We start from the raw sequence: 23563 nt of genomic DNA on the forward strand, positions 1-23563 counted from the left end.
CCTAGAGCACAAGTCTTCAATACTATCGCTGGAATGTTGTAAGGCTTGTAGTGTTTGCATTATCCATTGCATCCAGCTATTTCTTTATGTCACATGGAGTAAATCGAATTGGCTTAGGACTGGCATCAGTGATTCTGGGAAACTCTGGAGGAGGACAAGATGGAATAGCACTTATGGCTGAAAATTGTTCACATGGTTCAGCCTTATCTTTTCCACTGGGCACCCCCATCATTAAGGATGTGGATATTTGTGGAGCCGCCTCCTCCAGTGAGTTGTTTAGTTGGCCATCAACATTCTTGACTGAATATTTTAGGACTACAGAGCTTAGATCTAATTCATTGATTGTGGTTTTGCTTACCTCTGACACTTACTATTTGGTACACAAGTAGTCCTGTTTTGTAGCTTCACCAGGTTGACCCCTCATCTTTAGGTATGCTAGGTGTTGCTCTTGGCATGCCATTGTGCATCCTTCACTGACTTGGTTGATCTTCTCGTTTGATGGTAATCGTAGACTAGGGAATGTGATGAGCCATGAGACTGCAGATTATATTTGAGTACAATTCTCATGGATGCCTAGTCTTGATTTGCTCGGTCTGTTCGAATTAGATCGGTAGTGCTGCTGCCGAGCCATTCTTGGTGGTGGACATTGAAATGTCCCATCTAGAATACATTCTGCACACTTGCCACCTTTAGTGCCTCTTCCAACTGGAGTTCATGCAAGAGCACGTACACGGTAATCAACAAGAGGTTTCCTTGCTCATATTTGACCTGATGCATGAGACTTCATGATGTCTGGAGGCAATGTTGAGGACTCCAGAAGCAAGTCCCTTCCAACTGTATACTAATGTGCTGCCTCTTCTGCTGGCCCTGGGACAAGATATATACAGAAATGATGGTAGCATCCCGGATGATTCCGTAAGATATGACTATGTCAAGTTGTTTGACGAGCTTGTGAGACTGCTCTTCCACTTTTGATGTTAGCCCCCAGATAAGGAGCACCTTGCAGAGTCAAGGTGTTTTTGCCATTGTTTCCTGTCCTGAGTCAATGCCAAGTGGTTCGTCCAATTTTTCATTTTTTATGAAGAGTTGCTGGCGATTGTTACAACTGAGTGGCTTGCTAGGCTATTTCAGAGAGCAGTTAGATGTGAACCATATTGCTGTTTGTCTGTAAGCACATGTAGGCTAGAGCAGGCAAGGACAGTAGTTTCCTTCCCCAAAAGTGAGCCATATGGGTTTTTCTGACTGTTCCATTAGCCTGCTAATTCTGGAAACATTAAAAAAGAAAATTGAATACAAATTCCACCACCTGCCATGGCAGGATTCAAATCCAGAAACCCAGAACATAACCCGGTCTCTGGATTAATATTCTAGTGATAATACCACTCAACCATCTCCTCCCTCTCACTGGCAAAGTGATAGGAGGCGTCATTGGCAGTGTTATCATGCAGCATGTTTTCAGTCCAATGTACTGACCAATGCTTACTTTGTGTTCAGCCACTTGACTCCAGATTTCATTGCAGTCTTTGTCGAAACATAGGCACAAGAGTTGAATTCAAGAGATATAACATGGGAACGACAGTCAGTGGCGTCAAGGAGTCCTAGCTCTTAAAAAAAAAATCCATAGGAACCACAAGAAAGCTCTTCATTGACTAGAATTATGCTTAGCCTAAAGGAAGCTGTTGATGTTTTCTATAGGTTAATCGTCTCAGCCCCAGGACTTTGTTCCAGGAATTCCACAGAATAATGACATTTACCACACAAATCTTCTGCTTCAGCAATGATCTTCTTTCCAATATGAGGCCAGAAAATACAGTCTAATCATTCCATGACGTTCAGTATCATTGGTCACTCTTCAGATGTTGGAAGTATGTACCCACCCACGTGTAGCAAGAGCTGGACAGCATTTGATTTGGGCTGATAAGTGACTAATCAAATTTGTGCTTCTCAAGTTCAAGGCAATGGTCTTCTCCAACAAGAGAGAATTTAACTATCTCCCCTCGGCATTCAACACCATTACTATTTCTGTTACACCCAACATCTACCTGTGGGAGGGGGTGGTGGGTGTGGGTGGGGCGGGTGGAGAAGGGGGGAAATGGTGGTCACATGGATAGACAAAAATCCCTTTAATGTGGCTTTAAATTACCAGAATAGTTACCTGAATTTGGAAGAAGTGCTTGTGTATGCCAAGTATTGGATTTTCCGCCCAGGTGACAGCTTTGTCGCAGCAATGTCAACTTTTCTTTTGATCTTAGCAACCAGCCATTGAACGTGGAACTTGCACTTGTCAGAACCAAATGGTTGGAGCATTGGACTGGAACTACACTGACATACTTCCACTTTTTCCCTTTGTTTTGGTTAGAATTTAGTTAAGATATTGATTGGCAGAAATATATTTTCTGTCACCTAACTAGTGTTTTACACAGTTCCAGAATCACCTCCCTGCTCTTGAACTCTATGCCTTGACTAGTAAAGGCAATTACCTATATACCACCTTAACCACAATCTACCTCTCCCACTGCCTTATGGGACTGATGGACAGGTACACCAAGATCTGTCCAATCCTTGGTGCTTCCTAAGTCCTACCATTTATCATGTATTCCCTTGCTTTGTTTATCCTGACCAAGTGCATTGCCCCTCACTTATCCAGATTGGTAGCAAATAGAATTCAATCAGCCCATCTGACCACACGTTTATCAACTTTGAGATTGAGGAGTGCTGGAAAGTGAGGGCATCTGCTATTCTTGGGATGAGAATGAAGATCAAAGAGTCCAAGAGCCCTGACACTGCTCCAAAAATAGGGAGCACTGAAAAAGAGACTCCTCGTGTTTGGAGCATTATTGCATGATAATTTATCTGAAGTTCTGGTTCTGTTGTCAGGACACTTATGAACAATGAGAGCAGTTTTTGGTTTTAAATGTAGAGAAGATGATTAGGGAGGTGGCATTTCATGGAGGCGGTGGCCTAGTGATATTATCGCTGGACTGTTACTCCAGAGACACGGACAACGTTCTGGTGGCCCAGGTTCGAATCCCACCATGGCAGATGGTGGAATTTGAATTTAATAAAATATCTGGAATTAAGAATCTAATGATGACAGTGAATCCATTGTTGATTGTTGGAAAAACCCATCTGGTTCACTGATGTCCTTTAGGGAAGGAAACTGCCATCCTTACCCGGTCTGGCCTACGTGTGACTCCAGACCCACAAAAATGTGGTCGACTCTGAACTGCCCTCTGGGCAATATGGAATGAGCAATAAATGCTGCCTAGCCAGCGATGCCCTCATCCCATGAGTGAATAAAGAAATAAAATTTAGTCTAAGTCATGGAGGCCCGCAGGACGAGAGAATAGGTTCGGTAGTATTGTACAAAATTAAATTGATCATGGAAAGGTTAAAGTATTCAAGTTAATATTTTCTTTACAAATTCCCAGGATATAGATTAGCTATTTGTGCCTTCAGTTGGCACTGTTCTTTGACTTAGCAGTTCCTGTGACAGGATATTGTTTCCCAGTTATTGAGGAAATAGATAAGCTTTTCTCTCTCATTATACCTCCTATATTTTTATAAATCCTAGATGAATCTTCATGTGTGTGCAATTTTACAAAGCAGTGTAATTCATTTTTAAAAAAATACTAATATCCATATTGCTTTAACAGGTGCAGCAGAAGACTTGCAGTTTTGCATCACGTATGCTGAGGTATGTGTTTATATATTTTTCAAATTGTAAAAGTATTTCGTGAATGTTACCAACTTGCGACGTTGTTTCTTTCTCTCTCTTAGTTGTCAACATAACAAAAAAAACTTATTCAAACAACTTAATGTCCCTGTGAAGAGCCTTCAGACATTTCATTACTTTAAAGGTGCTACCTAAAATAAACTGTTGATTTAATAACTGGTGTTTTCACTTTTTGAAAAAAATTACAAGGCTTAGGTGTCTTCAGCTCTTAGTTGTTTTGGTTGATTTTCAAAGTAATCTAGACAGACATACGCTGTGCTTCTGTGAGCATTTCACAGTTTTGGTAATATCCTCTCACCACAAGTACTTAGGTTTAATCCAACTCAGTACAGTAAAGTATAGGTGAAATAAATTTGGAAAGGCTGGAATAGATTGAGTGGGTGTATGCTTCACGAAACATCCTCTCCTATGTGAAGAATTTTTACAAGTTTTATAGTATTTAAGAGGAAAAACCAGTTAAACTAAAAATGGAATATATGATAGTCGCAACGACATTAGCAGAGGCGTGGTCGAAGATTGAGATTAAATGCCACTATTGAGAATATGCACATAGATTACCCTCCACCTGACAGATTTGTTCCTTAATAATTGATTGCATCTTTATGCCAGGTGCAGGAAAAGGTCATTGCAGTTTTTTTTTTATTATTCATTTGTGGGACGTGGATGTTGCTGGTTGGTCAGCATTTATTGCTCATCTGTACTTGCCCTTGAAAAGGTGGTGGTGAACTGCCTTCTTGAACCACTGAAGTCTACCTGCTGTACGTTGACCCACAATGCCATTGAGGAGGGATGAATAAATAGACATTTGCTATTGTCAACATTCAAAGTTGAAGCAGGAATAGGCCAGACAAGGGAAAGATGGACATACAGGGAGGATGTGTGTTCGCTTCTACTGCACCCTTCCTAAAGGGAAGCTGATATAACATGCAAAAGTGAACTAAAATGCTTTAAATACCCCAGCTAGTATGTATTAAAGGTCATCACTTTAATGTTCCAAGCATGAGATATAATGCCCTTCGGAGCCTGTGATGCCCCATCAGTTATGAAACTGATGTGTTGTCCAACTGTGATGAAGAGAGCACCTGTCACTTGGATGATGCATAGTGTGCAAAGGTTTGTGAGATGTTGCAGAGATGTACAGCTGACCCTTGAAAAAATTCACTACCCTCTTAAATGTGGTCCCGCTGTCAGCTTCGGTTTCACAGTTAGCTCTCAGCAGGCAGTACTCTAACCCTGAGGTCCTTCATCACAGGGAGGGTTCACCAGTAACCAGTTAAATGAATGAGCAGCACTCCATACAGTGGGCCTTCCCTAAAAGAGGCAATATTGAGCTGTCACCACCTGGGGACTGTCGACGCCTCTATTACTTAGCAACCCAAGTTTTATTGTACTTTGTGAGAAAAAGTAGTAGTCCTGTAATTAATTATGTGGATGTTACATCACCTATTGTCATATTCAATTTTCCAGTCAGGCAAAGTACTTAAGCGACATTTTAACTTCCAAATTGGGGCTGGATTTTCCAGAGCACCAATCAGCACTCCCCCCCCACCATCAAAAGAAACAGATAAAAGATTAGATGTGGTAATCAGGGTGTTAACTATCAGGAATCAAGTTTTTAGTTTCCATCCAGGGAGGCAGTCCTTCTTTGAAAGCTGCCAGATGGGTGGCAGAAGCGTTACAGGAAGAAGTGGCGACTGCTAGGACTGCATCCAGTCTCCAAAGTTGACAACTGTAGAACTCAATTTTACAGCCGGGGGTTGAAATGTTATTGTTCCCAGTGGAACAGTTGTTCATAGCTTTAAAAGAGGATGCCTTGCAACTATAATACATTGGGGCAGCCTTAATAGAATGAGGAGGACTTCTGCCACTCAGGTACCAGGGCACCCTGGTGGGCATGGAGCATCTCCAAAGAAGGTGTTCCTCTTTATTTCTGCCTTTTTACCTAAAATGGTGAATTAGTGGGTTGGCCTGCTTTTGTTCTGCCATCCGTGGTCATACACGTTATTGCAGCAAGGTATTAGTTAGCCAGTTAAGGACATCAGTAGGCCTGAGGGCAGCCAGGCTGGCTAATGCCTCACATGACTACTGTGTTAAGTTGTGGGTGGGAAGACTGTGGGCTAGCCACAAGTTCTGTTTTAGGTGCCCCATCCTCTCTTGCTGATAGGCTGGGCGGGGTCTATATTATTCTCCTAGAAAGTCAAGAAAATTAAGTAGGGAAGATTTCAGAAGGATCAGGCTAGATGATCTAGCTGAGGGGGCTGGTGAAGTAGGGCAGTGGCAGGAGAAATATAGGTTCCTAAAATCTTTGGGTAAGGGGTATATATGGAGAGGGTGTACCCATAAGCAGGTTGCTGTACTCTTACCCACCACCGCCCCATAGAGTGGAAGCTACCAGACTGGATGCTTGACATACCTCTCTTCCACTGCTGTTTAAATCCCATTGATTAGCCTTTCAAGGGCTTTATTGGTCCAAGTGTAGGAAAGCTGCCACAGCTGACAAATTTGGAGCTCGTGGGTTGGCGGCAGGCATAGTGCCCATGGCCTTTTACAGCCCCCACCTGCAAACGTGCTGCATTGGTCTATGTATCTGACCCACTGTGCACATTGCTTCACCAAAATACTCAAGGTATATTTTACAATGTAGCTACTTAAAAGAAGGAGCATTTTTTGAGTAAATAACAATGTAACATGAAGATAATAATAATGTTACTTAAAACAAGTTACAGACATTTTGTACTTGACTACCCAAAGCAATGAAAAGTGTACAGGATTGTATCTAAACACCAGCATTAGAGATAGAGAATACGGAATAATTTCTTCTTACTTAAGTGTTTCCTAAAGACCCCAAATAATATTTGACACATTTGGCTTTTAAATACCCATGACATGTTGAAGAAAGGCAGGTAAAGAATAAGATATTGTAGGAGCATTCTTTCAGAAAGACACATTCAAATGTCAGCAGCGAACTTTTGTACTTTAAAGCTGTTGATATGTTCTGCCAAGACATGCTGTTGGCTGCGTGTTTTTGAGCTTTATTTGAGGACATGTATTTTGACTTTAGATAATTAAAAAATTTGGAAAGCTCACACAATATTTCCACCTGGCAGTATATTACATAGTTTGAAAATCTATTTACCAAATTAGAGCTGTACTTTTGGATATCATCAACAATGAATTGATGATTGAGTCACAAAGTCCTGCATTTACTGGACAGGACTGTGAGATGACTAACTTGCATGTGTAGACTGGCTGTAGGAGACAGAAACAAATAGACTTAACTTCTGGTGAAAGTCAAGGCTTTCTCTCCATCCCCTATTCATACTCCTATCCAGACAGCAGCTTTTCCATAAACAGACTGAGGGAACAAAATAGGGTGGCCCTGAAAAGGAATGCAGGCATTACCCATTATGTTTAATGCAGTCAGCATGCACATTTTATGCTGCTTGCTTACTTCATTGTTTATAGCATACAGCCAGTACTGAATGTGTTGTTAAAATACTTCATTCTTGACCAGGATTGCGAAACTGAGAGACGAACATGACATCAAGTAAGCATGCACACCCAAAGCTAATCTGCACCTTTTAAGAGAGCGATACTTTGCAACAGGGGTAAATGCTGGAAGTCATTCTAAGAGTTCATCATTTCTTAAAAAGTTAAAGGCTTTATGCAAGTACAGAAGCCGAGAAATAGGAAGAAAGAAAGAAAGTGCAGGTCTGAGGTTGTGTGAAAGAAAAGTGAAATTAACTGATAAAAGTGATTAAATTGTAAATGATGGTGCAAAGTAAAAGGAGGTAGTAATGGGACAAGTAGAGCAACACAGGATGGAGGTAAAAATGGGAGAAAAAGAAATATCTAGAGACAATGATCTGGAATTATTGAACACTTTGCTAAGTTGGAAGTGCTGCAAAGTACCCCATTAACAACAGCAACTTGCATTCATGTACTGCCTCTAATGCAATAAAATGGCCAAAAGCTTCATAGGACCACTTTATGATATTGGTACATGATATGATAGGAAATATGATACTGAGCTGCATACAAAGATATTAGGGTAGCTAAGCAAAGGTTTCGTCAAAGTAGTAGGCTTTATGGAGGGCCTTCAAGGTGCAGCTCAAGGTAGAGCAACAGAGGTTTACAACATAGGTAACTGAAGGCAAGGTCACCAGTGGTGGAACAATTAAGATCAGGGATGCTGAATTTTTTTTTTAAAGAATTTGAGAAATACAGATATCTCCTTGATTTGAAGGAGTTTGGGGTAGAAAGGGCATCACTGCAGAATGAAATTAGCTATTTCAAGTGGGCACAAGAAGTAATCAAGGTCCAAATCAGCTCTCATCCTGTAGGTTGAGCTTGCTGTTGTAAAACTAAGATGGGGAAGCAGGAGATTATTGTAAAAGAAGTCAACTGATCAGTCTTACGCTTTGATGAGTGAGTGAGTATGTCCATAATTCAAAATCATGGCCCAAGTTTGATGCTGTGTATTGGTGTGACTTGTTGTGTCCCTGATTTTCATCAACCTGGCACTGAGAGAAGTGGCACCATTTAAAAAAAAACACAAAAGAAGGAGATTGTACCAGAATTGTAAGTTTGTCTGCAGACTAATGCTCGTTGCATAGACCTGATTGGTTGACCGATGAAATGGACAAGGCACAGGAGTAGGCTGTTTGGCCTCTCAGCTTATTTCTGTACTGTAAAATTAACGATAAAGAATAAAAACTATCGTGGCTGAATTTTGTTTGCATCTACCCCTCCCCAGTTCTGTTCTTCTCCATGTTGAACAGCAGTTGAAGGATGTATTGAGGGGAGCAAGGACTCAAAATATAGTCAAGATGGTGACTTCAAAGATAGCTCAGTAATACCACTGCAGACTGAGTCCTAAAGAACATAGTTGCTATTGTGGAGGCGATGGGATAGTGGTGATGTTACAGTATGTATAATTCAGAACCAGCTTTTTGGTGACAAATTCAAATCCCATCATGGCAGCTGATGGAATTTAAATAGAATTAATATATCTGGACTTAGGCTCAGTAATTTTGATCACAAAACCATTGTCAATTATCGTAAAAAATAACTTTGTCTGGTTTCCGGATGCCCTTTTAAGGAAGTAAATCTGCCATTGTAATCTGTTCTGGCTAATGTGACTACAGATCAACAGCAATGCGGTTGACTCATAATTTCCCTCTGAACTGATCTAACAGCACTGTGGCTCTGCAGCAATTTAAAAAGCAGGTCACCACCACCTTCTCAAGCACAGTTAGGAATAGGCAGAAAATGCTGGTCTAGCCAGTGATACCCGCATACAATGAATTAACTTTTAAGAAATCCATACTCTACAACATTAATTACCATCTTAATAATGAAATCCAATGGCCAAAACCATATGTATTCAATTGCACGATCATTAGAGATACAAAGATATAAACATACGTGTGATCATCATAAAATAAAAATAATTGTAGATTGTAATTCTGCAATTTGAAATGTTACACTATTTTTATTTCTGTTTTACACTATGACAGTCAAAAGTTATAATGGTTGGGAATGTGGCTCAGATATACTGAAGTCTGCTTTATTTAGGTTACTTGCATCAGCCCTATTGCTTCCTATGAAATGGAAAATTGGTTGTCATTGTGATTCAGCAATATTAATACCAATATCGAAGTATGCTGTATTGCTCATTGTGCTTCCATCTGCAGAATTGATCAGTTTATCTTTATGAAGGTAAAAGCATTAAAATAGTTAAACTTGTGAAGCAGGTTTTCTGTCTGACTTGGTTGAACCAGTATTTTTGCTGCAAGCAAAAGTCTCACTAACTTCATTTTACCTGTCAGTATATCCTTTTTATTTCATTTCTCTTTGATCACCTCTATTGTATCCCCTTAAGTACATCAGTACAGGAGAGCAGGTTGTCATTGACATGGGTTCAGCTCCAAGCATACTTAAGGTTTTTAAAATTCTTTTAAAATTAAATCTATGCGGCAATAACTTTCTAAAGAAATGCCGTGTATATAACCTGAGCCATTTATAAAGCTTTAGGACCTTGGGATTATACTTAATGATTAGTAACCTACAGTACTTAATCTATTTGTACAAGATAAAAATGACTAATGTTTTAACAAAAAAAGTCATTTTAAGACATTGAAACAATCTAGTAAATGATTTATACCTCATGCTTGCACAGGTTAATTTCAAAATGAAGTAATTATGATATTACTTAGAAATGTTGTGGTTCTTAGTTCTATGACATTCATTTCTGATATTAGCTATGAAATGCAAAAATGATTTACACAGTTACATTTAAAATGATTGTGAAATACTTTAGTCAGTTTTCTGACTCTGTAAATTAATGTTTTTATTTCATTAAAATCTGTACTAGTATTTAAATGCGGACTTACCAGGAATTTGTATCACTACAGTATGATTTCCAATCCTTATTATTATCCCCTCGATATGAAGACCAGAATTCCATTAGCCATTTCATTTGGTTTTTGTACCTGGCTGTGCTGATGAAATGGACAAGGAACATGAGTAGGCGATTCGGCGCCTCGACTTATTTCTGTGCTGTAAAAGTAATGATGAAGAATGAAAACCATCTTGGCTGAATTTTGTTTGCATCCACCCCTCCCCAGCTGATAAGTCTGTTCTCCATGTTGAACAGCACTTAAAGGATGTATTGAGGGTAGCAAGGACTCAAAATATAGTCTAGATGGTGACTTCAAAGATGGCTCAGTACTACCACTGCAGATCCACCAAAGTTTCTTTTTAGTCTCAATAACTTCTTCATTAGGTAATGCAGTCACTTAATAACAATGCCCTGTGTATTTTTTTTTTTCTTTATTTATTCATGGGATGAGTGTGTTGCTGACTAGGCCAGCATTTATTACCCAGAGGGCAGTTATGAGTCAACCACATTGCAGTGGATCTGGAGTCACATGTAGGCCAGACCAGGTAAGGATGGCAGTTTCCTTCCCTAAAGGACATCAGTGAACCAGATGGGTTTTTCTGACAATCAGCAATGGATTCAAGGTCATCATTAGACTCTAATTCCAGATATTTGTTGAATTCAAATTCTGCCATCTGCCGTAGTGGGAGTTGAACCCAGGTCCCCAAAACATTACCTGGGTCTCTGGATTAACAGTCCAGTGATAATACCACTAGATCATTGTCATCTCAAATTTGTGTTGATGTGTGGGAGATTTTGAGACTCAGATGAAGAATTAGAAGAATTCAGCCATATTCCCAATAATTAACACTGTTCCATTAAATGTAAACTCACAACAAATGAGGAAAGCACTGAATTCCTGATCACAACAGTGGTTAAATTAGCTCATAACAATAGGTATAAATTAGCAACTATTTTTTGTTTCAAAAAATGTAACACACTTCTACACAAAGACATCCATCACCTTAAACATGCTTTCTGTAGGCTAATGAATTGACTGCTAAATAGTTGTATGCTTAGACTTATACAGTCATTTCATCTCTTGTAAGTCCTACTATTATGATGCTTTCAACTGTGTTAACACAGAGATAAATCTTTATGAAATAAAATATTCACTATTATGTTATACAGTTGGCACAATGTTCATTACAATTGCACCCTCAAAATTTTTCTTCCTGATTGTAACTCCTAAACTCCCACAGCTTTAGTTTACGAACTCCAAATAGTTTGCAAGGAATTTGTTGCATCAGTTTTCCTGCTCTGAGTATTCATTTGTTGAAAAGTTTAAAAGTCTTTTCCACCCTTTGCAGCAACTCTGTCACCTTCAGGACTCTTTTCCCGCACTTTGCAGCCCACCTCCAAGCTTCCTACTTCCCACTTCCCACAGTCCTTATCTTCTACTTTGCAGCCTCACTTCTCCTCCAGCTACCTATCCAAGCACGCCGGGTCCTGACCTTGCTAGACTTGCTTACTGGCTGCCGTGGCTATTCTGGGATTTTCTGACTACTGTCGTTCACCTCACAGCTCATGGTGTAATCACATGCTCCTACACTTGTAGTGAAACCAAAGTTGTTGCAGTGCTTTGGATAAGTCCATGCTACTTATGATCATATCCATCTCTGATCGAGCAGCTGGCTGGCACACAATCATCAGCAACCCAGAAACCGTGTGTTTTCTAATTTCAATTAAGGATAATTACCATGGAAGGCATTGAAGAGTATACTGAAGAGAGTTGGTGCTGGTACACAGTCCTGTTTAACTCCTTTTGTGACTGGGAATTGGTAAGAAGAATGACCGTCATCCAGGACATGTACAAGAATGCCAACATTAAACTCTTAAATCATTTGTGACAATTTTCTCAGATTAGTTGAATTTTTCTATTATTTGTCAAAGTCCTTAGTCATGTTAGCAAACAAGGTATAGAGGTCCATGTTGCGTTCTTGACATTTCTCCTGGATCTGTCTAACTGCAGATACCAAATCAGTGGATCTTCAACCTTTTCTGATACAGCAGTGATGCTATGGCAGGTTCTGGTTGAGATGTTGCACTATACAGTTAAGAACAGTTTTGAAAAAGATTTTGCCAGCTATGCAGAGGAGTGAGATTCTTCTGTGATTGCACAGATTTAGCAAGTTCCTTTTCACTTGTGCAGGTGGAAAGTGGAGACATCTTTGTATTGTCACAAGATGTTTCCTCATTCCCAGACAGACTGAAAGAGTTCAGTGAGGCTTTTGATCAAGACCTTCGGTCTTTTAAAACTCAGGTGTGATAGCATTAATTCTTGGAGCTTTCAGCCATATAAGAGCTTGATTGCTTTCATTTTTTCTCAGTGTGGGAACAAAAGAGCAGTTGATGTCAGCCCATTGATTGCTTCTTCATTAGCTGATTGAGAATGTGGTTAACGTTCTCTGTTCACCTTTTCAGAATTTGATCTTTCTTCTGTAAGCAGTGTTAACTTGTTGACACCTGAGAGTATTTTTCTTTATCCTTTTGAGATGTGGATGTTGCTGGCAAGGCCAGCATTGGTTGCCTATCCTTAATTGCCCTTGAACTTTGAATGGCTGAGTAAACTACTTCAGAGGGCAGTTAAAAGTCATCCAGGTTGCTGAGAGTCTGGAGTTACATGTAAACCAGACCAGTCAAAGATGAACCAGATTCATTAGTGAACCAGAATGATTTTAATAACTATTAGTGACTACATGTTGGTCATCATTAATGAGATCAGGTTTATATTCCATATTTATTAATTGAATTTAAATTCCACCAGCTGCTGTGGTGGGATTCAAACATGTGTACAGAGTGTTAACCTAGGCCTCTGGATTACTTGATATTCACATAATGTTGCAATTTGACGAGGTACCAGTAGATTGGGGCCAACAGACAGATTTCCGATCATTATGAAATCTCTTATGGTCTGTATATGGGTGAACGTAGTCTGTTTCTTGATTCCCAGACATGGGGATGCTCCTAGTGAACTCCATTTTAATGACTCAACCGAGTTTCTTGCATCCTTGTTAGCTTGCATTGGAAAGTGCTGCATATGTTTTAGGAAGCATTGTGCTTGCATAGTGATCATTTGTCACTGTGGTTAATTCCTTTAGATGCAGTAGTTTCTGCATGACCACATTTGTTCCATTTGAAATAATCTTGATGCTTGTGAGAAGTACAGCCTAGGGTCCCTGAAGCGTACGCACTCATTAATAGTCTCCCTCCCACCCATTGGCACACACATGCACACTTTATTTGGTTAAATCTCAACAAAGGAACTGGAATTTTCTGGACCAACCCATTTAACCTATTAGTTCATAAATCTGGTTAGGTCATGTGGGAAGTAGTCTTAGGATGGAAATAGAAAAGACATCTTAAATAATGAGACTCAAAATACTATCAATGGACTTTACCAAGTTTGAAGGAACAAACAATTTTAAAAATGAAGAGAAAAGAAACTTGAAGTGTATAATGGTCCTGCCACTGCTTACACCGTCCCATTGGTGTTTGTACATGGAGGAGTGGTGGAGGAATTAAATTTGGAGGACATACGAGAGATCTGCTGCTTCTGTTGTAGTTAGTGAATACTGCAGAAGTGATAGGAAGTGATGTCGAGTGAAGGAAACACCTGTTCAAACAACGAGAATTATACACAAATAACACAACAATACCTTCTATCAGAAGCTGTGTCATTTCTGCAAACTTCACGTAAATTGATTTGCTTCTAGATAAATCAGACACTCGTTTCCAGAATTGATTGCAGAAACCAGCAGAGGTCAATTTCGCACGCCTTGACTGTGCAAGTATTTTGTCTGATATCTCCGCGTTGGATGGAGCAATTGTTTTTGTTTTGCACTGTTAATAAGAAACGATTATGCAAGCTGCATTACAACAGCTTCAGTTAAGTTTTTTTTTTCTTCATTGTGCCATTATTGTAGCATCCACTATGAGCATTCCTATATCTGGTCTTAATAACAGGACCAGGATAAAAAAGAATTAAGAGGTATTGAAAATGAGACTGTATCAATGGAGAAGACAACCAACAAGCAGGCGTCCTTCCACCAGAGTCTGTGAAACCATATCTTTCTTTCTAAAATGAATACAAAAGCACTGCTGAGAAGATTACGGTTCATTAAGGACACTTGGCAGAAACCATACTTCCAAACATATAAATCATTAGAGTTCTCAGAACTTTCTATATTGAAGCAATTCCATAATCTTATTTTCCAAATGATATGTAACTAGCAGCATAAGACATTTGTCCATTAAAGTTAGGTTTTCAGGTAACTGCCAAAGCATCATCATTCTTAGAAACTTTGCATCCTTCCTCTGTTCCAGGATGAAGGAGAATTCTGGCAACCTCACAACAGTTAATGCTGTTTATAGCGATGAGTATCTACATTCTCTCTCTGCTGAGATTAAGCTCTGGTATAATAAGGCTCCTCATTTGATAGGCAGGAAATGGCAGTATTATCACTAGATTATTAATCCAGTGATGATAATGTTCTGGGGACTTGGGTTTAAATCCTGCCATGGCTGATGGTGGAATTTGGATTCAATAAGAAAAATTAATCTTATCAATTAATAAGAGTTGAACGATGACCATGGAATCATTGTTGATTGCCATAAGAACTCATCTGCTTCTCTAATGACCTTTAGGGAAGGAACTCTGTTGTCTGGTCTGGTCTACATGTGATTCCAGACCCACAGCAATATTAACTGCCCTCTGAAATGATGTAGCAAGTAACTCAGTGTATCATCTGCTAGAAAAGAAAGAAAAATGAAAATAGATGGATCACTTGGCAACGACCTAGGAACCAGAAACTTTAATGGCCAAAAATAGCCGCTGAACTCTGCCAAGTCCTTCTTACTAACGTCTGGGGGCATACCAGTGGCCACCTTCCGTGGATATGTCCTGTCCACCTGCAGGACTACCAGAGGTGGCAGCACAGTGGTATACATTTGGGAAGGAGTTGCCCTGGAACTCTTTGGCATTGATGATGGAAACCGTGAAATCCCATGGCCGTGGTATCAGGTCAAACGTGGGCACAGGCATTTCCTACTGATTAACACATACAATCCTCCCCGGGTTAATGAATCAGTGCTCCTCGGTGGAGTTGAACAAAGCTTAGAGGAAGCACTGGGTGCAGTAAGGACATAGAGTATACTCTGGATGATGGACTTCCATGTCCGAGACAGAGTGGCTCGGCAGCAGCACTGTTGATTGAGTTGGTTGAGCCTTAAACAATGTAGCCGCTAAACTGGGTCTGCGGCTGGTGGTGAGGGAAAACATACTTTATCTCATTCTCACCTTTCTGCCTGCCTTAGCTATATCAGTCTGTTACAGTATTGGTATGAGTAACCACCACACAGTCCTTGTGGAGATGAAGTCCCGTCTTAATGTTGAGAATACATTGTTTTGTGGCACTATCTTGTTAAATGGGACTGTACAGACTAAATCTAAACAGATCTAAATGAGAGTCTAATGTTCAGCCAACTGGAAGTCTGAACAAACTTCCGTCAGATCTATCAAGTCAAGACTGGGCATCCATGGGACACTGTGGGCCATCAGAAGCAGCAGAATCATACTCCAGCACAATCTGCATCTTCAAAACCTGGAATATCCCACTCAACCAATACCATAAAGCCAAGGGATCAACCCTTGTTCAATGAAGAGTGCAGGAAGGCATGCCAGGAGCAGCACCAGGCACAAATGAGGTGTCAACTTGGTAAAGCTACAAAAACAGAACTACTTGATCTGACTGATCAGATCTAAGCTATGCAATCTTGTCACATCCAGTTGCAAAAGATGGTGGACAATTTACCTATTCATTTGAAGATTGAGCTCCACAAATATGCCCATCCTTAATTATGGGGGAACCCAGCGCATCGGTGCAAAAGATGAAGCTGAAGCATTCACAACGATCTTCAGCCAGAAGTGCTGAATGGATGATCCATCCCAGCTTCCTCCAGACGTCCCAAGCATTACAGATGCCAAACCAGTCAATTTGATTCACTTCATGTAATATCAATAAATGGCCGGAGGCACTGGATACTGTAAAGTCTGTGCGTCTTGACAATAGTACTAAACACTTGTGTTCCAGATCCTGCTGCACCCCTAGCCAAGCTTTTCCAGTCCAGTTACAACACTGGCATCTATCTGACAAAGGGGAAAATTGCTTATGTATGTCCTGTACACAAACAGCAGGACAAATCCAACTCAGCTGCTCCTTCAGTATTGCTGGATCAAAATCCTGGAATTCCCTCCCTAATGGCATTGTGGATATATCTACACCACGTGGACCTCAGCAGCTAAGAAGGCAGCTCATTACCACTTCTGTAAGGGCAACTTGGGGTGAGAAATAAATGCTGGACCAGCCAGCAATGCCAATGTCCCAACTCACATAGTACCATCGTATCCATAGTACCCCTACAGTGTGGAAACAGGCTATTTGGTCCAACAAGTCCACACTGACCTTCAAAAGAGGACCTCACCCAAACCCACTCCACCCCCGAAAACCTGCATTTCCCATGTTAACCATCTAACCTACACATCCCGAGACACTACGGGCAATTTAGCATGGCTAATCCACCTAACTTGCACATTTTTGGACTGTGGGAGAAAACTCCAACACGTCAGGCAGAAACCCACGCAGACACAGTGCTAACCATTGAACCACTATGCCATCCCACATATCACAGTACAGAATAAGAACTCTGAAAGCATGATTTCATTGCCATTATCATTCACCAGACTAGTGCAGAACAAATAGTCAAATCCTCAGAAAGGTTGTGGCAGCTGTGTCTTGCAGGATCTTAAGCTGACAAAGAACCCTTCATTTGGAGGGAAGAGCAAAGGAGAGCCAATATAGAGTACTCAGCAACCACTTGATCAGCAGGAAGTAGGAACAGAGGAGGCCTTGAAATCTGAATGAAACATATTAAATAATATCTTATAAACATCAAAATGAATATAAAATGTGGCTTATTCTGGGAATCTAAAATTAGAAGCAGTAATCTTGGAAAATATTGCACAGCAGGTGCAGGGAGAGGAACGGTAACTTTTTGTCAGAACCAGAAAATTAAGAGCTTTTAAGGAAGCACAAAGCTGGCCTAAAGGGGGTCAAGAAAAAATTGTGGAGTAGAAGACAAGAGTGTTTGCGAAAGTGATGATAATGCAAGGCAAAAGAAGGTGATAAGACACAAAAGATAGGTCCACAGGAGGTATAAGTGGTTACAGCAGAATGACAGAGGAAGGGAAATATGGGAAATCTGTCAAAAACCTGAAGATTTCTCTAGTCTCAGAATTTGGTGGGCGAAAACCAGGAAGGCTTATTTTGGCAGTTATAACTACGACAAAATTGTTCTTTTGATGTTTATTTAAATATATTATGCACATGATCTTGCTTTAAATCAGAATTTTATGTTCTACAAGTGCTCATGTTGATTAAATTTTTATTTTTTAAAAATCAGAAATCACAAAGCAGTTTGAGTTTAGAGGCATACTCAACTGAGCAGAAGAGGAAAGTGTGCCAGTGTTTACTGGAGAACATTGTCAAGCAGAAGCAAGAACAAAGATCCACAGTAACTGAAACAACGACTAAGGTAAGTCTTTTTCACGTAGGTGCAATCCAATTTTGCTAAAAGCTTATTTTACTTTTTTCAGAGATTTCCTCTTGTTCACATTCTTAGACCTGTCCATTAATGGATAAAATGGAAGCTAAGTTTTCATTTTCAGCCAGACAATTTTGCAAGAAATGTGAACAACAAAATATAGAATAGAGCACTGTAACCGAAAGACTCGCAATGATATAAAAGGCCTATCCCATCACTAAGTTTATTTTTATGATTTACCAATTTTATGTCAATAAAGACCTCTTAAATGTACCTTGAACATTTGTCTTTGTTTCCTGCCTGCAGGTATACCTTGTATTGCCATATTTTGGCCTTAGCTTAAAATTTAAAAACCCAGATGAAAAAAATGTAAAATATTGCCTTTTGAAACATTTAGCGTAAATAAAGCTTCAATTAAATTATAAGTGTACCTCATTGAAAATGTAGAGTCACAGCCTAACCTGACTCTGGAGGGAGGAAAGCTATGGTGCACTGCTCAGGAACTCTCCCGGCTTCACTCCAGGATTAGATTGGTTCTGATTTTGGAGTTGCACTATAATGTTTGCATTGGTGCCGTCTTGCAAGAGCAGTTAAAAAAAAAAATGCCAACGTTAGTTTCGTTAAGGGACAGATAAGGATCCTAACTTTGCATGCATAACTCAACAGAAGTAGTCATAAAATAGCCAGAGGAAGTGGTGGAGGCTGGTACAATTACAACATTTAAAAGGCATCTGGATGGATATATGAATAAGAAGGGTTTATAGGGATATGGGCCAAATGCTGGCAAATGCGTATTATTGAGGGTATCTGGTCGGCATGGACGAGTTGGACTGAAGAGTCTGTTTCCATACCGTACATCCCTATGACTCTGTTTGTTGAAATAACTATTTGCAATTTGTGTTGACTTTTGAAAGGTGAAAGACTGTATTCAAGATAAACACAGAGTGGGGAGAATTTCACCACCTCTCTCAAAGTGGGAAGGGAAGCTGAGGCACTGGTAAAATCACAGAAAGCCATGGCAGATCAACATGCTGCTGACAACAGCCCAATTTGCAAACTATTGTATTGATTTTAAAGTAACAGTCTTACTCCCACTAAAGCAAAACAGATTCAAAGGAAAACACCTGTTTGCTTTGCTTTCAGACACATCTATTTGCATTGAACAGAATGATATAATCTCTCAAGTTGCTATTGACCAGTGAAAAACAGCATTACTCTATCAGGCTGTCAATGTGGCTAAGATGTTCAAGATTATTCCTGTTATTATTTTTGTGAAATCTCTCTTCCATAGTAATAAACTGATACATTTTAGGGCAAGATGAACCCTGATAAATGCATTTTTGTGGTTTAGTGAAGTAATAGTGAATCAGAGCTGAGCTAACGTTCACTAGCCCAGTTCACTGGAGTGAAGGATATAATTTAAATGGTTTCAGTTGACCTGTGTTTGCTTGGAAGTTGATTTCTGCAGAATATATGTTAAAATTATTTATGAAAACCCCAGCAACCAAGGTCGTAATGATTTTACTTGTATCTTGAGTAATTAATTGCTGACCATGCCTTTTTCCAATAGTTCCTGGAAATTTAAATCCCATTTTTGATATTATTTTTCTTCAATAGCTGTCATGTACATTTAAAATCTGAACTAGCTATATCTCTGTCTATCATTGTTAAAAGATAGTAGATTGCAGCCATAATGCTGAAGTCAGAAGGAATTTCATGAAGGTTAACAAAAGGAAAACTCACCCTGGAACAAGGAAAATATTCTACATTCAATTCTCTTTATGCATGAGAAACCTAGACAATAGTAATATATGGAAGAGTATGGAGGCATTTGAAATGTGGTTGTGGAGACATATCCTTAAAATTCCATATACAGACCATAAAATAACTGAAAAGCAAAGATAATTCTAAAAAATGACGTCCAGAAAGAAGTGACAGTATTTTAGCCATTTGATCAGAGTTCAAAAGCCACAGAAATCTTTTTTTTTGAGGGCAAGATGGAAGGCAGCAAAAAGAGGGGTCAACATGGTGTAGTTGGTTGATGGACATTACACTGGTTGCAGCTGAGCCACATTGAATGTCTGAAGATGGCATGAGATAGACTTTTTTCACTGGAGCATATGAGGTTGAGAGGTGACCTTACAGACGTTTATAAAATAATGAGGGGTATGGATAAGGTGAATGGCAAGTATCTTTTCCCTGCAGTGGAGGGATTTCAAGACCAGGGGCATATTTTTAAGGTGAGAGGAGAAAGATCCAAAAAAAAGGGGCACATTTCTTTAACGGAGAGTGATTCATGTATGAATGAAATTCCAGAGGAAGTGGCGGATGTGGATACAGTTAGTGTTTAAAAGACATTTAGATAAGTACATGAATAAGAAATGTTTGGAGGGATATGGGCCAAACGCAAGCGGGTGGGACTGGTTTAGTTTGGGATTATGGTCAGCATGCACTGGTTGGACCAAAGGGTCTGGTTCTGTGCTGTATGACTTTAACATGCCTTAACAGCAAATTTCCTGACAGAAGTAGCTTCAGTCAACAGTTACTACTCCAAGAATATCTTGTGGTCCATGTGCATACACTTAACAGACTTCAAATGAGATGAGCAATTAAAATACAGTAAACTGTTTGTTTAGATTGGAGATATGTGGTGTGGACTCAGAAGAAAATTGTCAGCTATTTTTAAATATTAATTGTAAGTTACACCACTTTTGGAGTTAACACAGGGAGGCTGCCTTGTACAAGACTATAAAATCTAAAAATTACAAGTTGTGCTTAAAATAAAAGGAAGTGTGCAAGATAATTGAATGTTTTGGGCTCTGTGCTTTGCATTTATATTCATACCATGAACGGAACTACTATTTTAGATTTTACTTATTGCTTGAATTATAAGTTGATATCTGTATTGATATTGCTGTGGCTAGACTTCTACAGCTTAAAGAACATGCAGTGTATCAAGTACATATATCCAGTTGCAATGAGATCCATAGTTTCAATGTTTATATTTTTGGGACTGACCCTAATTTAGCCATCCCAGATTTGAAGGAAACTTTCATTGAAACTGAGGTTGTAAACCAAAATTTTTGGGGACGCTAAAACTGGTTGAAATAGAGTAGTGCAACTATGAGATTTTAAATGGTGACAGGCAGGCTGAGGAATACAGAGATTGTAGCTTCTGGATACAATCGGGCAATTAAACAGTTGCTGAGGTGTTTTTTGTTAATCAAAGATAATATTGATGGATCTGCATAATCCAGACCACCATAAATAGATTTGAGTATATTCTGCAGTTGTATGTCATTTTTGGTGAAGGTCATTCCTGAGGATCACGTGTTCATTGTATACTACTGTCAGCTGGAGATCTAGCTAAATTCTAAAAGAAGGGGAGATTAAATTCTTCTTGAGTGTGGCAAAATTCTGGAAGACATCATGGATAAGACTGATGACCTATATGCTGCAGATGTGAATGGACTGCAGAGCCATATCATATGATGTGTCTGGACAGTAGCTGCCATTTAATGTGTATTATATACTTCAAATTGATTGTATTTTGCCTATTAATTCATGTTTATTGTTTGTTGATCCTGGGTCTTAGATATAAGTGACTACTCAAGATGTCTAGTGTTTATTTTTGATTCTTATATGATGTTTCTTTTGTTTTACACCATGGAATCTTGTAGCTTCATTCTTTCAGTAAATAGCTGGGATTTTGGATTTCACCTTTTGTTTCAAAAAGAAATGGGTTCGTGGTCTCAAAAGATCAAATTACAGTAAGAAATGAATTGCTATCAAAATGTCATAGTCATGTGTTTAACATTTTGCATATATGTGTATACCACTATCGAACATAACCCAGATGCCTCACATTCTGCAGTTAGTATTTGGAATAGGTTTTGTTATTGTGGTTTGTAAGTAACTTGTCTTATCTAGTGGTCTGGAAATCAGATCAGATGTGGGATTCAGAGCCAATGTCTGCATATTTGATTACTTGAATTCTGCAGCAATCCATCTGTATCTCACCATATGTCCAATGGAGAATTAGCAGAAGGTTGAGGAAAACAACAGAGATGGGGTTGCATCGAGTCTGCCTCTTGGAGCTTTCTTTTTGATTTTTAATCACCCTACAAGCCAAATGACAGCATTCTGTAAGGTAGAAGTTTCTGCCTCCAGATCTGAAACAGGATCTGGTGGTATAGCAGTAGCATTTGATTTACTGAGTGAGCAGAACCATATCAATTTCCATAAGGGCATGTTTGTTCTTTCTTAGTCCAGGTAAAGTAAGTAACCAGCACCCGTTAAGAATTTACTCTTTGCTACCAATTAGCCCCTAGGGTCAGGAGTTGACAGTGCCTTTTCTTGGTGCTTGGACACACATACGTTTCTGATGGACATGACTGGATAAATGCCAGAAATGCAGACGAAATGACGCTGGTGCCCACTTCACTTATACTAATGCAGTGCCTTTCCACTGATCTTGCAAACACTATGGGGCATCATGAGGTATGGTGTCAGATATTGCCTAAATTATAACCCAAAGGATTTGAGCTTTTATACTCGACAGAATCACATTAAGAAGATATGAAGTTCATAAATGTATAAATATACGTTCAAAAATCCCTTAAAAACAGAATGACAAACATTAGCAAGCCAAACTTTGCATATTTGAAGTGAACATTTGAATTCAGTCAAACCTTGGATTAGTGGATCTGCAAGTTCTGGATTAGCTCCAATGAAAGTTAGAAGTGGATCAGCTATTTGTTAGAAATCTGCAAAAATTCTGTGTCATATATTAATATCAATTTGGGAGGACATGGATTAATTATGGAGAGTCAGCATGGCTTTGTCAGAGGGAAGTCATGTTAACAAATTTGTTAGAACTTTTCAAAAATGTGATGAAGTGTGTGGATGAGGGAAATTTAATTGATGCAATTTGTATGGATTTTAGCAAAGCCTTTCACAAGGTCCCACATGGGACACTGATTTGAGAAGGTGAAAGCAAATGAAATTCAGCAAAACCTGGCAAGATGGACCAGAAACTGGTTTAGTAATAGGACACAAAGGATGTTGATAGTAGGCCGTTTGAGTGACCAGATGCCAGTATCCAGTGGTGAACATAGAACATTACAGCGCAGTACAGGCCGTTTGGCCCTCGATGTTGCGCCGACCTGTGAAACCAATCTGAAGCACATCCAACCTAAACTATTCCATTATCATCATATGTTATCCAATGACCATTTAAATGCCCTTAAAGTTGGCGAGTCTACTACTTTTGCAGGCAGGGCATTCCACGCCCTTACTACTCTCCGAGTAAAGAACCTACCTCTGACATCTGTCCTATATCTATCACCCCTCAATTTAAAGCTATGTCCCCTTGTGCTAGCCATCACCATCCACGGAAAAAGGCTCCCACTGTCCACCCTATCTAATCCTCTGATCATCTTGTATGTCTCTATTAAGTCACCTCTTAACCTTCTTCTCTCTAACGAAAACAGCCTCAAGTCCCTCAGCCTTTCCTCATAAGATCTTCCCTCCATACCAGGCAACATCCTGGTACATCTCCTCTGCACCCTTTCCAATGCTTCCACATCCTTCTTATAATGCGGCGACCAGAACTGTACGCAATACTCCAAGTGCGGCCGCACCAGAGTTTTGTACAGCTGCAACATGACCTCATGGCTCCGAAACTCAATCCCTCTACCAATAAAACCTAACACACCGTACGTCTTCTTAACAACGCTATCAACCTGGGTGGCAACTTTCAGTGATCTATGCACATGGACACC

At 39.6% G+C, this 23563-nt stretch overlaps 1 protein-coding gene across 5 annotated transcripts in view; it reads left to right on the forward strand.

Annotated features, from left to right (window-relative positions):
* rgs3a (regulator of G protein signaling 3a) overlaps nucleotides 1-23563 on the forward strand; it is a 275278-nt gene that overhangs the window by 176201 nt on the left and 75514 nt on the right. For all 5 annotated transcript variants that reach the window (XM_048613560.1, XM_048613559.1, XM_048613561.1 and 2 more), the window contains 2 exons: nucleotides 3657-3697; nucleotides 17640-17771. In XM_048613560.1, coding sequence (XP_048469517.1) covers nucleotides 3657-3697; nucleotides 17640-17771 — 173 coding nt within the window. The remainder of the gene's footprint in view (nucleotides 1-3656; nucleotides 3698-17639; nucleotides 17772-23563) is intronic.

The sequence above is a fragment of the Rhincodon typus genome, chromosome 28 (genome assembly GCF_021869965.1).
Source record: "Rhincodon typus isolate 14 chromosome 28, sRhiTyp1.1, whole genome shotgun sequence".
In the NCBI taxonomy this organism is placed as follows: Eukaryota; Metazoa; Chordata; class Chondrichthyes; order Orectolobiformes; family Rhincodontidae; genus Rhincodon; species Rhincodon typus.